The sequence below is a fragment of the Theropithecus gelada genome, chromosome 1, assembly GCF_003255815.1.
Source record: "Theropithecus gelada isolate Dixy chromosome 1, Tgel_1.0, whole genome shotgun sequence".
Taxonomy (NCBI): Eukaryota; Metazoa; Chordata; class Mammalia; order Primates; family Cercopithecidae; genus Theropithecus; species Theropithecus gelada.
In genome coordinates, this window is record NC_037668.1 from 154,561,160 (window position 1) to 154,577,027 (window position 15,868).

At 41.5% G+C, this 15,868-nt stretch overlaps 1 protein-coding gene across 2 annotated transcripts in view; it reads left to right on the top strand.

Annotated features, from left to right (window-relative positions):
- Window positions 1–15,868, top strand: part of KCNH1 (potassium voltage-gated channel subfamily H member 1) — a 437,701-nt gene that overhangs the window by 40,577 nt on the left and 381,256 nt on the right. For both annotated transcript variants that reach the window (XM_025393409.1, XM_025393400.1), the window contains exons 4-5: window positions 3,501–3,629; window positions 11,253–11,371. In XM_025393409.1, the coding sequence (XP_025249194.1) occupies window positions 3,501–3,629; window positions 11,253–11,371 (248 nt within the window). The remainder of the gene's footprint in view (window positions 1–3,500; window positions 3,630–11,252; window positions 11,372–15,868) is intronic.

Consider the following 15,868-nt stretch of genomic DNA (forward strand, 5'->3'; position numbering starts at 1 on the left):
TGATGATCTGAGGTGGAACAGTTTAATCTTGAAATCATCCTCCCACCCTGGTCCATGGAAAAATTGTATTCCATGAAACTGGTCCCTGGTGCCAAAAAAGTTGGGGACTCCTGCAATAGAGGATAAGATATCACTTTTGTGACTAATGAAGCTGATCCTGGGGAATGTAGTTTATACCTGTGGGCAAGTGAGTTTCTAAAAGTGAAACCTAGAATCAGACAGAGTTACCTGCAAGTCACAGGTAGTATTGGAGAACTGCAGGCTTTTCCTCTTACCAGCCATCCTTCCTGCCTTTTGCCTTTCCCCCTTTATAGGGTAGGGGAGCAAAGCAGAGAAGGGGCCAAGCTACACATATCCAGCTCTTGTGTCCCAGATTACCAACCAACCCAGGAAAAAGGCCCAGAGTGTTACACTGCAAGATGTTCTTCCACAGAGAAACACCAGATCAGGAAAAAGGAGGTCCTTTCCCTTAAAAAGTCCCTATATTTAGCTCAAGATGAACGCTAAGGCAATATGTCCTGATTGTATGAATTTTTGTTATAAGGTATATATTTAGATACTGAAAAGGAGTGGTCAGAGTAGTATGTGTTTAATTAGGGAACATGGCCGGGTGCAGTGGCTCACGCCTGTAATCCCAGCACTTTGGGAGGCTGAGGCAGGAGAATCACCTGAGGTCAGGAGTTCAAGACCAGCCTGGCCAACATGTGAAACCCCATCTCTACTAAAAATACAAAAATTAGCCAGGTGTGGTGGCATGCACCTGTAGTCCCAGCTACCCAGGAGGCTGAGGCAGGGGAATCTCTTGAATCCAGGACGTGGAGGTTGCAGTGAGCCGAGATCGTGCAACTGTACTACGGCCTGGGTGACAGAGAGACACACTTTAAACAAATGGACCTGTTAAGTGGGGAGAGTTCATTCATGATAAGCTTGAACTGTGGACAAATGAAAAGGACCTCCCAATACAACTAATACAATGGTTTTCATGATCTTGGAAATGTGGCTTAGTGTCATCCACGCCTGTAGTCATAAATGAAACATAAAGAATGAGCAAGTTCCCAGGCATCAGGCCCAGCCGGTGCAGTGCAGTGATGGGCTACAGGGCTGTAGCTGGGAGGGGAGGGTTCTGGAGATTCTAGGAGTAGGCATCATGAGTGGGTTCCTGTCACCTGATTTATTACTAATTGGTCAAATTAGTAATACATTTGTCAAATTAGTAATAAATCAGATGACAGGAACCCACACACAATGTGCTCCAGCCTGGGCAACAGAGAGACATAGTTTAAACAAATTCACCTATTAAGTGGGGAGTAATTAGTGGTATTTTCTGGTTTATCATCTGAAAAAATGCTTAAATTTTTTTTTAGAGCAAAAAATTTTTTTTTGATTTGTGTTTTTGCCTTAACGGAGAGGGTACAATTGAGAGCTGTGAGGATATAAATGTAATTGCTGTGACACTTTGAGTTTTCTGTTGCTTAATTGAAAATGGTTTAAAATCCTGCAGATTCTGAGAAAAAACTGGGAGGAACAGTAATACATACTTCCAAAAACAGTGAACAATTCAGAGGTCATATTCTTAAATTTGAAATGCTATTTGTGATTTTCATATGGTAGAGTTTTCTTTCAAAACACTTCTTAAGGTGACATTATAATCTGTTGGTATTTGCAGAACACCTAGAAACTGGCAGCTGAAAATTACACAAAGAGAATGGAAAGAAGGTTAAAATTAACTATAGCGGAATACACAGATAATCAAGATTTAAGGAGAACACATTTCCATTGGATCTACTTGCTGCCTGTTTGTGCATTTCAGAGTTATTACTACTGACATGTGAATAGGTGGTATAGTTAAATCTCTGAAGTAGTTGTTGCCAAGCTAGATTGGCTAACTAAGCCTAATGTTAATCAGAGATGTCTGTCTGTCCCTGGTGTACAGTACAGAGTTTGATGTGATTGTGGACAGAGAAAGCCAGGTGACCTCTTGAGGATCTATTTTCATCTCCAAGATTCAGTGAGTTGTCTGCTCTCGATCTCACAAAATAACATATGTAAAATGCTGAGCACAGTGCTGGCTACATAGGAAACTATTACTTAGCATGGGGAAATAGCTACTTTATTTTGATTTGCAAATGGTTATAAAATAGTATGCTAAGTATTATGCCAGTTATGCAAAATTCAACAAATAGTTATTCAGTTCTTCTAGATGCTATTGTAGGAACCGGAATATAAGAACTAGGAAGAAAAGAACATAGGATCGCTTTGTGTCTCATGTAATTTTGTATCATAGAATAAATTGGTGCTTCTTGCTGTGATGTCTTCTATGGCTAGAAAATATTTATTTATTTTCCTTAATTATTTTTGGGAAGCCAGCGAGTGACTATGCAGATATTTGACTGCTGACACCTGAGTGGGTACCCTCTCCAAGAAGCCAGTCAGAATAGCCCTGCCTGCCTCCTTCTGTGAATGAAGACAGAGCTTAGGAAGAACTTGTTTATCCTCCACTGTACCTCAGGAACAAGGATTGATATTGAAACACATTCATTGAGCTTCCTATGGCACTAATGTGATCGAAGCCCAAACCTGCTTGGAATCCTTCTTTTCCGGAGAGCTTTGTACGGGGGAATCATTGTGGTGTTCCTTTCCTTCTTCAATGGCTTGTCATTTACCATTGCATTGGATCTCTTAGATTTTGACTTTAAGGAGAGGGATGTAGAAATACTGTTTCTGGGCTGGACGCAGTGACTCATGCCTGTAATCCCAGCACTGTGGGAGGCCAAGGTGGTCGGATCACTGGAGGTTGAGAGTTCGAGACCACCCTGGCCGCCTCTACTAAAAATACAAAAATTACCCGGGCGTGGTGGTGGGTGCCTGTAATCCCAGCTACCTCAGGAGGCTGAGGCGGGAGAATCACTTGAATCCGGGAGGCAGAGGTTACAGTGAGCCGAGATTGCACCATTGTACTCCAGCCTGAGAGTCTTAAAAAAAAAAAGAAATATAGTTTCTGGCCCATGTGTGATTGGTCATATGAGTCAAATTGGTGGATTCCTAAACTGGATTTTGACCCTGGGATCCTTTAGCAATGGATGAAGTTTGAAATTTGAGTTGGCATGGTCTGCTGGCCATGGTTGGCAGGGCCTATCTTGGCCCCTACTCTTTACTGTCTACTATGTGGTCTAAGGTAAGTCTTCAGGTCTTTGTACCTAAGTTTCTTCCACAAGATCAGGTGGGGTTTTCAACCTATTTCCTAATTGTTTTACAAGTTAAGAGATCTGCACTTAGAAAATTAGTTGAACAGGAGAAACCCCTTACTGAATAGTCACTGTGAAAGTTTTTATTCCAGCAAGAAAAAAAATTTATGGTGTGATGATAACCCAGGACTTGAAGGAATAAGACCATTTGAAAAATGAATTAATATTTGTACCTATTCATTCCCAAGTCTTTGCTTCCGTAGCCCCTCAAATGAGAATGCAAATTACTGACCAACCTTTTGATATTCCTTTCAGGGACACCTGTGTGGTTCTTTGTGAAAATTGCTCCAATTCGAAACGAACAGGATAAAGTGGTTTTATTTCTTTGCACTTTCAGTGACATAACAGCTTTCAAACAGCCAATTGAGGATGATTCATGTAAAGGTTTGTAATTCTCACTTGTACAGATACATTTATGCCTTTTTTGTCTTTAGTGTGGCTCTCATTACAGAGAATTTGTGGTTGTCAAGGCAATCACTTTACAAACCTCAAGATTCTAACTTTAATTTGTATGGAGCAAAGCACTGTGTCATTCCGGAGTGTATCCAGGGAGGAGAAGGGGAGAAAAAACACTTTGTTTAGGAAAGCATTTCAATCAATTTCATACCTTTAATAATTAACCCTTTCCGATATTAGTTAGGCAGAAGAAGATAGTTTGGCAACTCTAGTATCATCAGAATCTTTTTAAGTTTTCACATAACAAATGTCAGTCATACAAATGGGGTGGTCTATGGCTACATTCATCTGCTTTATATATAAACTTTCTTAGATTTGACTGAATTCTAGCACTTCAAGATTGTTACAGCAGACTTTAGCACATCTTTGTGTCTGTGGTTGATTAAGTCTGTGACTGGTTAATTCATTTGGAACATGACATTAATGAAGCCAGGTCCTGAGTAACATTTCTATATGGGTCATTTAATTAGCTGTGTGATCACAGATTTTAGCACTCATCTCAGCCATATCATATGCATGTATTGTTTGCGTAACATAGGGGACCCAGGAAAGGAGATGGCTCAGGGTTTCTGCAACAACTGTATCCCTGAAGAGGTTCAGCTCATCAGGACATAAAAAAGATGGCAAGTTAGTCCCAGAGGTTTTGGATTAGGGGATGACATAGAACCTCTTTCACATCCCTCGTTCATAGCTTACACTCAAGATAACCAAGAGGCTAGGAGTTTTTTCATGTTGCAGTGCTACCTGGCTCTGTGGTTGATTTTTCAGCTCTGCTGGCAAAGTCTGCTCCTTGTGGTTTCCTGAGATGTAGCAAAGAGGTGAGAGCGGAGTCCAGGGGAGAGTTAAACTGAGACATACTATTTTTGATGTGACAAAATTTTTGTTGTTAAATGAGCATTATAGGAGGAAATAAAAAGCATTATGTGGATGCTCTCTCAAGGGCTATGTCCTCTGAGGGTATTTAAAATCCTGGCACATTTAGCCACTCACATTTATGGAGTTCCGAGCACAGTACTGTGAATACCAGTGCATCCTATTTTTTTAAAACTGTCTGATAGCTCACTAACTCAATTTCAGCTTGCCTTTTGGTTTTAAGACTGCAGCAGATGCAGTCTCTCAACCAGTGTTTCAGCCACCTGAGTCTCCCTTTGCTTACAGATACATGATTGCCCGATTTCTAGTTTCTAATTTGAAGATTTCTCAGTGCAGTAGCTATTTCGTGGCAGTGGGTTCACTCATGATTAAGTATCATCTTGTTACCATATAGAAAGGCCAGTTGCTTTTTTAACCTAATAAACTCAAAAGTAGTATTTTGAAGGCAATTGAATATTTTTACACTTATTTTTGCAATTTTTCTCTTAAAAATTTAAGACATGTGATTTGGTTGAATCAAAATTTTCTTTTTATTAGCACCGGAACATTCGTAGGTGATGTGCTGTTATTATTTAGTAGGAAAAGCATACCTAACAGAATGCTCTGTACCTGGCATGTAGGTGCCTGCATTTGATGCTCATGAAACCTAAAGAGGGATAAATCAGAGTGATGTAGTGAGACTTACTTAGGTTTATTTTCCAGGAATAAAATGCTCCACTTCATTTAACCTGCCTCAATGATGCATTTCTCTGTTGATAAGAGTTTTGCTATATACACATACATACTTACAGACACTCATGAGGACATACACACACACTTACTCTGTTTCTTCTTAGCTGAGGGGACCAGATATTAATTGTTTTTGTCAGTGAAATAAATAGGAGTAACTTCTGGCTGGATTCATAAAAATTTGACACACACACACGTTAGCCCTCGATGTAGGAATCCTGCTAGTAGACCACGCTTAATGTCTCCTCAAAGACATGGCTTTATAAGCCTGTCAATTTCAAATGCCATGGCAGATATGTTCAGACCTTCCCACTTGCCATGTCTTTGTGCCCCTGGCCCACTGTGGTTTGGTAGTCTGCTTAGGACAAGTCAAACTTTATATCAGTGTGTTTATGATGGAAGCACATGATCATTCTCTAGGCCTTGTTATTTTAAGTCTATAAACTGCAATTTTTGCTACAGGGATCAAGTCTAGATCCTAGAAAATATGCTGCCATGTGGCTGCATTATCTCCTGGCTTGACATTTCTTCTTGGATGTACTCTCAGCAGCTTCTTTCCGGGAGACCAGCTGGGTTTTCAGTACAGCACCTCAGTCACCATTAAGAATCTTGAGTCTTGCTGACTTAGGCTTGTTTAGAATTCACTTTGGAGATGAAATGGAAATGTGGATAATCTAAAACCCCAGAAAATTCCCAGATAATTGCTCTTTGGCATAGCCCCATGGGATGTTTTCCCACCACCATATTAGCCTTTTAAATCAGTTGTGTTCAAATTGTCTTTAAAATTACTTTGTTTTCTCAGATCATGTAGTACCTAATTTGGGGACTTGAGGCTGGGGTGGGTACATCCTGATAGTGATGCAAGAAGCCAGTTTGTGCCCCCAATTTTCCCACAAATCACCTGCAAAGGGTCCAACACATGGGATAATTGACAGTAGCCTATTTCAGGATCTGACACAAAGTAACTTCTCTTCTACCCAGAGCCTCAGGCAGAGGGGATGGGTCCTGGAAATGCTTTCAGAGTCCCCTCTGTCATTTGGTGTACCAGTTCTCACCGTCCTTTTTATGAGCTAGGTAGGCCTCTGACTTCCTCATCTTCACTTTGCTCTCTGTCTTTTGACAGTAATTCTCTTACTCTCTGACAAATACTGCCCACGGATGGCATGGAGCAGGGAATGAAAGTCAAGTTAGGTTTGCTGTTTGCTAACAGTTCTGGGGTGTGTGTGTGTGTGTGTGTGTGTGTGTGTGTGTGTGTGCTTAAAGCCTGAATGAGAGAGTAGGTAGGAATCCCTGCCTAAAATGAGAATCTGTGATGCTCTAGTGATTTCATTTGTTCCTTATCTCTTGCTTTTTCTTTTGTTGTAGATAATTGGGAGTAGGCTGTGGGATATGTTTCTGTCACGTTCTCTCTTCTGAGTCAGGAGGGTTGGGCAAATGAGTATAGAATTAGAGTGTAAAGCTCAGAATTTTCTCTCTTTACATTGCTCACCAAAGGATGAGTCAGTCCTCTTGTTTTCTCTATTATCCCACCAACTAATGTCATATTAAAGGAGCAAATTCATTTCCAAAGATTCACTTGTTTACTTCTAAATTCAGAGTTAAACTTAAGGCAAATGCAGACAACAAAAGGAATGCAAAACTTTGGAGTAGGTTTCTAAGAGCCAGAGATTTAGAATATTGCAGGATGAAGGCTCTGGCAAACTGTTGTAACTGTTCACCCTTCTCCATGTATCTTCATGCTGGACATGGGAGAAATAGTAATAGACACAAGTCGCAGGCCCCACCCCCCTTCAATGTTAACATTTTATGTCTCTGCCCTTAGGCTGATGGGAAAGTGACGATTTAGTGACTGCTACTTGAAGAAGCCATTCTAGATTTTTGGTGCTTTGTACATTGGTAAGGAAAAGATTGTGGGAGGAGACTTGAGGACGCTTAGGCAGTGGTCCACACTGACTCTCCATGCTGTACCCTGTGTTGACTATTCTCTGCTGGATGTTTGGATTATGCTATCAACTCCTCTGAATTTCTGACCCTGTATCTCAGGATAAGGCTGTCCTCTGTCTTTTTTGGTACCCCTGGACTTACGCTCAGAGGAATTGGAATTCTAACTCATCCCAGCACCATCTCTTCTGGCCTGAAAAAGAAAGATTCAGGCTCATTGGTGGCTCAGCTAAGTTGACACCCACCAGCCATTGTCGGGTCAAGACAGGGTAAAAGCCATTTCTCCATTCCTGAGAATGGAGAAAAGACCCAGTAAATACCTTTTAGCTGATTACTAGATTGTATACTGTGTTCCTCTCCTTTTGTCTTTTTTCTTTCTATACTCTTCCTCTTCTGCTCCTGCCCACTTCCCCTCTCATTTTCCTGATCATGTATGGTTTCAATTTTCTCATGGCATCCACAGCTCTGCTATGCCTAACTTGCTGGTGACATTTGTGATGGAACTGGAAGAATCCTGGGCCAGGGGTTTCTTCATTTGAGCACTACTCAGTGTTGAACTTACAAGTGGGATGGAATTGGAGGAGTGGGTGCAGAAATGCCTGGCAAAAGAGAGGCACAGAAATACCCCCTAAAACTGAAGAGAGTTTGTGAAATGGGCTGCCTATCCTTTGGGACCTTATATCTATTGCAAATCCAGACAGAAGTAGGGTGATGAGAGAAAAAATATTTGTTCTTTATTTGTCCAGTACACCTATTGTATTCACCTGTTGGGTGCCTGGCCTCATGCTAGGTGCTGGACACAAGGAAATGCCTGCGATAGAGCCTCTGAGTCTATTTGGGAGAAGGCATAGGCAGGTAAGCAAATAAAACAGTAAAGCACAGTCAATGATCTAATATATGCCTGCCTAAAGCAAGTTGGGGTTCAATACAGGGAGCAGGTAAGCCTGCTAGGGGTAGGCCAGTATTCTTCCTTGAAGGACGACAATGAATCACGTGGAAAGTGACTGTCTGACTTCCCCTGAGCCAAGACCATTTTGAGCTAAGTTCGGTTTGGGTTGTCCCCTCCCATTTGGCCTTTTGGACAATAGGAGTTTCACTTTCTCCAGAAATGATTCTTCTGATGGGTCTGCTGTAAGGGACATTGTTGGTCCAAATTGTATGTATTATCTTCCACCAAATTGGTTTGCTCTTCATATGTTTTTAATCTCCTTGAATAGCTGTCACCCCAGATGTCACCCAAACCAGAAACTCAGGAGCCACCTAGGTTGCTTTTTCTTTTCCTCTATAGCTATTTTTTTCAGAGTCCTGACTCTGTAGCTGCCCTCAAGTCTCCCCTTGACCCCGGCCCAGGCCGCAGCATTGGTCCAGGCCCACATGGTCTCTTGCCTGTTGTCCTAACATACCTTCTATCTGTCTTTTTTTTTTTTTCTTCCAGCCCACTATCCACTTTGTTGTTCTGTTCATTTAAAATGCAAATTGGCATGTGTATCTCCCTCCTCACCACATTTAAAGTCCTTCAGTGGCTCTCAGTGGGTTTCAGGATGAAGTTCAAGGTTCTTAACTTACCTTGTAGGTTTTTACTGTCCAGGTTCTTCTTGGTTTGGCCCCTACCAACCTCTTTAGCATCATCTCAGGACATGCCTGGCATCCCCCTCCCACTTATAAGCCATGGCCCTTCATCCAGCCATTCCGAATGTCTTGTTCTTCACTGACATATTACCCTGTTTTATAATTTTCTGCCTTTGTAGGTGCTGTTCCTTCCGTGTGGGATGTCTTTCTTTCCTTAAGTCTACCTAATTCCTACTCATTGTTTAAAACTTTGCTCTAGTGCCATTTCCTTCAGGAAACTTGCTTTGTCTCCCCAGCCTGGATTAGGTATATGCCTTCTTTTGACAGTCTTGGCCATAGCATTCTGTACTCATCCCTGTCATAGAACTTAGTTCACTATGTCATGATTTCATAATTGTCAGTCTTCCCTGCTAGAGTGTGTGCTCTCTGAGGCCAGAATCTGTGTCTTATTCATGTTAATATCTCTAGTATCTAGTACCATACCTGGTACCTAGTAATTATGTTTATAGAATTAACACATGAGGGATTGAATCTATTTTTTCATCTGGCGAGGCATGATTGCCATTATAAAGTATCTATAGCACAGGAAAGAAAATATGGGTTTGGGAACTTGGGTAAAAACTTATTTCCTTCCTTCCTGCCCATCCTGGGTAGAAGTGTGATGCAAATTTCACACTGTTCATCCATTTCCTTTTCAACACCCACTCACCTTCCCATGCCCTTGCTCAGCCAGCCGAGAGCCCACTCTTTTAAGAGCCCACTCTTGCAAAGAGAATCAGGGCTAGGCCAGAGAGTGAGGGGCTATCCTGAGTCTAGGGAAATGCCCAGAGGTCCAGGGATATTCCTTTTTATTCTTTTATGTTATATCAGGTGATGAACCAAGGGGTTTGGGGCACCTGCTCTGCCAGCTCCCTCTCATCACTGTTCTCACAGTATATAGATCACGCTGGTGGTGGTGGTAGGGTGGGTGCAGAGCCCTTGCTGATGTTTACATACACAACTGACTGAAAAATAAACTCTCTGCTCTTCTCGAAAAGCTTTTTGGAATCCAGTTTCAGCTGTATTTTAAGCTAAAGTAGAGCCTTCCTCTGAAAGTGACTTTTAAAAAATCTTAATTCATAGTTCCCATAGCACATTCATTGACATTGGGGGAGATGTCAAAGACCCCTACAGAGTCCATGCTGTCCCCTCCTGTTAACATTAGTGGGATACCCCACCCACCCACAGTCAAACCACTATGCGTATCTTTTCAAGCCAATCCCAGCAGTTCCACATTTCTGCTTCGTGGCATCAGGGTGGATGAAAGCACTACTGGCTTTTTATTGAAGCCTGGCACTTCTGGAATGAGACAAAAAAGAGCTGATTTGCTATTCTTACTATATTGACAAAAATTTATCCAGTTTATGATTCTCAAAGGTTGTATAGAAAAATAAAATATGGACATTCTTCTGCTTAACTCCATTGTCCTCTGGATTCTATCTTGGAAAGTTGCTCCAGGGTAAAATTTGGCAGATGAGATTTCTACTGGAAGGTGCTGAATGCTTCTAAACTCTAAAGGATATAAAAAAATAAAATCACCTAGTCCTGCTTTTAGCTGTAATGTAAAAATAGTTGCATGCTCTGTTTATTTGCTATATACCCCATGTCTGGGTTTTTGGAGCTCCTAAAACCCAATTCCTGATTCTTGAGAATCCTGACAGGACTTCAAAGGTCTCATGGGGCAACTGCATGGTCATAACCTTGATGTAGATGGGTTGTTGAGTGTTGAAATGGACAGTTGTCTTTGGGGGCCTTTAAAAGGTGTCAAGATCACTCAGACATCTTCGATTCTCAGTAAAGACCTGTCACCAACCATCTTTCTTCCATCCTAAAGCAGACTAAAATCTACCACTGCTTTTCCCCCACCACCCCAGGGGCTGAAATCATTTCTTACTCCTCTGGCCTTGGAGAAGGTAATGCATAGAATGGCTATTGAACTAGCTTGTCCATTTAAAACCCAGAACCAGTTGTTTCTGCAAGATCAGGTAGCCTGGGGATTGGGAACAGCCTGAGCCAAGTTACCAAATCAGAGAACCATCTCAATTACCTGGTATTATCTGGTGAAGAAGGCTTGGGCCGTAGTGGAGAGATGTGCTAGACTCTCATTGTCCGGGCAGTCTGTGTCTTAGTCTCCCTATTTGTAAAATAGTACTAAAACCTGCTCTACCAGCTTCACGAACTATGATTAGGATGAAGTGAAAGTGCAGGGGAAAAGCAAATTGCGACACACAAGGTGCTTTTCTGAGCAGTGGGTCTTGCTTGCAGGGATGCAGAGTGACTGTTGGGAGCTTAGGAGGGCATTGGGGGTGTCTGTTTCTGACAGTATAGCTTCTAACGTGAATGTCTGTGCACCTTTGGGATGTGGTTGACCCTGTCTTTTCACTCTTCCACTTGCTTCAGGCTGGGGGAAGTTTGCTCGGCTGACAAGAGCACTGACAAGCAGCAGGGGTGTCCTGCAGCAGCTGGCTCCAAGCGTGCAAAAAGGCGAGAATGTCCACAAGCACTCCCGCCTGGCAGAGGTAAGAGCAAGGGGTTAGCTCATCTTGAGCCTCACTTTTAGGGGGTGCATGGGCTGAGACAATGGCACAAAACTAGGTGCTATCATGGAGAGGACCTTCAGGACCCCTAGACACCTGTCTTGGCTGGGCTTATACACCACAATGTGTGACACTGGGTAAGTGACCTAACTCCTTTGAGCTTTATACTTTCCCATGTGCAAAAGCAGGCTGGAAAAGCTCTGTTTCAGCTTGCTTGAGATTAAAAGTGTCAGATCCTTTTTTAAGGAGCTAAAAGTGCTTCGTGTACAGGAAGGAGTTTTTAAACAATTTTGTTATTAGAGCAATACATACCATTATAGGCAAAGAAGATACAGGAAGTGAAAAGAAGAAAATAAAAATTACCTGCAATCTCAACAACCACATGGCATTTTACATTTTTTTGGTGTGTGCATTTAACTTGTTTCTTTGTAGATATCCTATTTCCTAAACGCTAAGAAATTCATTTTTTCATGTTAATGTTTATGAAGTTGAGACACATCTAGCAATAGTGTGTACATTAAATGTGATTGTGTTGCCTTTTCTTCACTTTATATAATCATGAGCATTTTTACATGTTAATAAATATACTTAAAATTATTATTATTTTGGTAATCTTTGTAGTAAGGAAAATTTGGCATTCTTCTTTTTGCTGGGGTAAGTGAGAGGTTAGGAAGCCTTGACAAGGTATCTTATTAGGCTTCATGCACCCAACTTATCATTATCTGCTTTTGATGGTGCCTGGTCTTTATTTTTATTTTATTTCATTTAAAAAAATTTTTAACTTCTTTTTATTATACTTTAAGTTCTAGGGTACATGTGCACAACGTGCAGGTGTATTACATAGGTCTACATGTGCCATGTTGGTTTGCTGCACCCATTAACTCATCATTTACATTAGGTATTTCTCCTAATGCTATCTCTCCCCCGTCCCCCATCCCACGACAGGCCCTGGGGTGTGATGTTCCCTGCCCTGTGTCCAAGTGTTCTCATTGTTCGGTTCCCACCTATGAGTGAGAACATGTGGTGTTTGGTTTTCTCAGTAAAGACCTGTCACCAACCATCTTCCTCCCATCCTAAAGCAGACATTGTGATAGTTTGCTCAGAATGATGGTTTCCAGCTGCATCCATGTCCATGCAAAGGACATGAACTCAGCCTTTTTATGGCTGCATAGTATTCCATGGTGTATATGTGCCACATTTTCTTAATCCAGTCTATCATTGATGGACATTTGGGTTGGTTCCTAATCTCTGCTATTGTGAATAGTGCTGTAATAAACATATGTGTGCATGTGTCTTTATAGTAGAATGATTTATAATCCTTTGGGTATATACCCAGTAATGGGATTGCTGGGTCAAATGGTATTTCTAGTTCTAGATCCTTGAGGAATTGCCACACTGTCTTCCACAATGGTTGAACTAGTTTACACTCACACCAACAGTGTAGAAGCTTTCCTATTTCTCCACATCCTCTCCAGCATCTGTGGTTTCCTGACTTTTTAATGATTGCCATTCTAACTGGTGTGAGATTGTATCTCATTGTGGTTTTGATTTGCATTTCTCTGATGACCAGTGATGATGAGCATTTTTTCGTGTATATGTTGGCTGCATAAATATCTTCATTTGAGAAGTGTCTGTTCATATCCTTCACCCGCTTTTTGATGGGGTTTTTGTTTTTTTCTTGTAAATTTGTTTAAGTTCTTTGTAGATTCTGGATATTAGTCCTTTGTCAGATGGGTAGATTGCAAAAATTTTCTCCCATTCTGTAGGTTGCCTGTTCACTCTGATGGTAGTTTCTTTTGCTGTGCAGAAGCTCTTTAGTTTAATTAGGTCCCATTTGTCTATTTTGTTGCCATTGTTTGTGGTGTTTTAGTCATGAAGTCCTTGCCCATGCCTATGTCCTGAATGGGATTGCCTAGGTTTTTTTCTAGGGATTTTATGGTTTTAGGTCTCACATTTAAGTCCTTAATTCATCTTGAATTAATTTTTATATAAGGTGTAAGGAAGGGGTTCAGTTTCAGCTTTCTACATACAGCTAGCCAGTTTTCCCAGCACCTTTGTTAAACAGGGAATCCCTTCCCCATTTCTTCTTTTTGTCAGGTTTGTCAAAGATCAGATGGTTGTAGATGTGTGGTGTTATTTCTGAGGACTCTGTTCTGTTCCATTGGTCTATATATCTGTTTTGGTACCAGTACCATGCTGTTTTGGTTACTGTAGCCTTGTAGTATAGTTTGAAGTCAGGTAGCGTGATGCCTCCAGCTTTGTTCTTTTTGCTTAGGATTGTCTTGGCAATATGGGCTCTTTTTGGTTCCATATGAACTTTAAAGTAGTTTTTTCCAGTTTTGTGAAGAAAGTCATTGGTAGCTTGATGGGGATGACATTGAATCTATAAATTACTTTGGGCACTATGGCCATTTTCACGATATTGATTCTTCCTATCCATGAGGATGGAATGTTCTTCCATTTGTTTCTGTCCTCTTTTATTTTGTTGAGCAGTGGTTTGTAGTTCACCTTGAAGGGGTTCTTCACATCCCTTGTAAATTGTATTGCTAGGTATTTCTTCTCTTTGTAGCAATTGTGAATGGGAGTTCACTCATGATTTGGTTCTCTGTTTGTCTGTTATTGGTGTATAGGAATGCTTGTGATTTTTGCACATTGATTTTGTACCATGAGACTTTGCTGAAGTTGCTTATCAGCTTAAGGAGATTTTGGGCTGAGACAATGGGGTTTTCTAAATATACAGTCATGTCATCTGCAAACAGGGACAATTTGATTTCCTTTTTTCCTAATTAAATACCTTTTATTTGTTTCTCTTGCCTGATTGCCCTGGCCAGAACTTCCAACACTATGTTGAATAGGAGTGGTGAGACAGGGCATTCTTGTCTTATGCCAGTTTTCAAAGGGAATGCTTCCAGTTTTTGCCCATTCAGTATGATATTGGCTGTGGGTTTGTCATAAATAGCTCTTATTATTTTGAGATACATTCCATCATTACCTAGTTTATTGAGAGTTTTTAGCATGAAGGGCTGTTGAATTCCCTTGAAGGCTTTTCTGCATCTATTGAGATAATCATGTGGTTTTTGTCGTTGGTTCTGTTTATATGATGGACTATGTTTATTGATTTGCATATGTTGAACCAGCCTTGCATCCCAGGGATGAAGCCAACTTGATTGTGTTGCATAAACTTTTTGATGTGCTGCTGGAGTCGGTTTGCCAGTATTTTATTGAGGATTTTTGCATCGATGTTCATCAGGGATATTGGTCAAAAATTCTCTTTTTTTGTTGTGTCTCTGCCAGGCTTTGGTATCAGCATGATGCTGGCCTCGTAAAATGAGTTAGGGAGGATTCCCTCTTTTTCTATTGATTGGAATAGTTTCAGAAGGAATGGTACCAGCTCCTCCTTGTACCTCTGGTAGAATTTGGCTGTGAATCCCTCTGGTCCTGGACTTTTTTTTGGTTGGGAGGCTATTAATTATTGCCTCAATTTCAGAGCCTGTTATTGGTGTATTCAGAGATTCCACTTCTTCCTGGTTTAGTCTTGGGAGGGTGTATGTGTCCAGGAATTTATCTATTTCTTCTAGATTTTCTAGTTTATTTGCATAGAGGTGTTTATAGTATTCTCTGATGGTAGTTTGTATTTCTGTGGGATCAGTGGTGATATCCCCTTTATCATTTTTTATTGTGTCTGTTTGCTTCTTCTCTTTTTTCTTCTTTATTAGTCTTGCTAGCAGTCTATCGATCTTGTTGACCTTTTCAAAAAATCAGCTCCTGGATTCACTGATTTTTTGAAGGGTTTTTGGTATCTCTATCTCCTTCAGTTCGAGCTTCCCTGGCTGCTTTGTTTACCTACTCAAGCCTCAGTAATGGCAGATGCCCCTCCCCCTGCCAGGCTGCTGTCTCACAGGTGGAGCTCAGACCGCTGTGCTAGCAGTAAGCAAGGCTCCATGGGCTTGGCATCGGTGGAGCCAGGCATGGGATATAATCTCCTGGTGTGCCATTTTCTAAGACCATTGGAAAAGCACAGTATTTGTCTCGGAGTGCCCCGTTTTACCAGGTGCCGTCTGTCATGGCTTCCTTTGGCTAGGAAAGGGAAATCCCCTGACCCCTTGTGCTTTATGGGTGTGGCGATGCCCCTCCCTGCTTTGGCTTGCCCTCTGTGGGCTGCACCCACTGTCCAACTAGTCCCAATGAGATGAACCAGGTACCTCAGTTGGAAATGCAGAAAACACCCGTCTTCTGTGTTGATCACGCTGGGAACTGCAGACCGGAGCCGTTCCTATTCGGCCATCTTGGATCTGGAATCCTGGTCTTTATTTTTTCAACTACATCTGGGCGGGACCAGTTAGAAGCATTAAGTCTTCTTGACTCCAAACCACCATCTTACCCAAGGAAAACAGGTAAACTGTCCCATTGACTGTAGATGGCTCGTCAGTCCTTGATCCACGTTTGGATGATTTTGGATCCATGTTCTAGCCTGGCTCC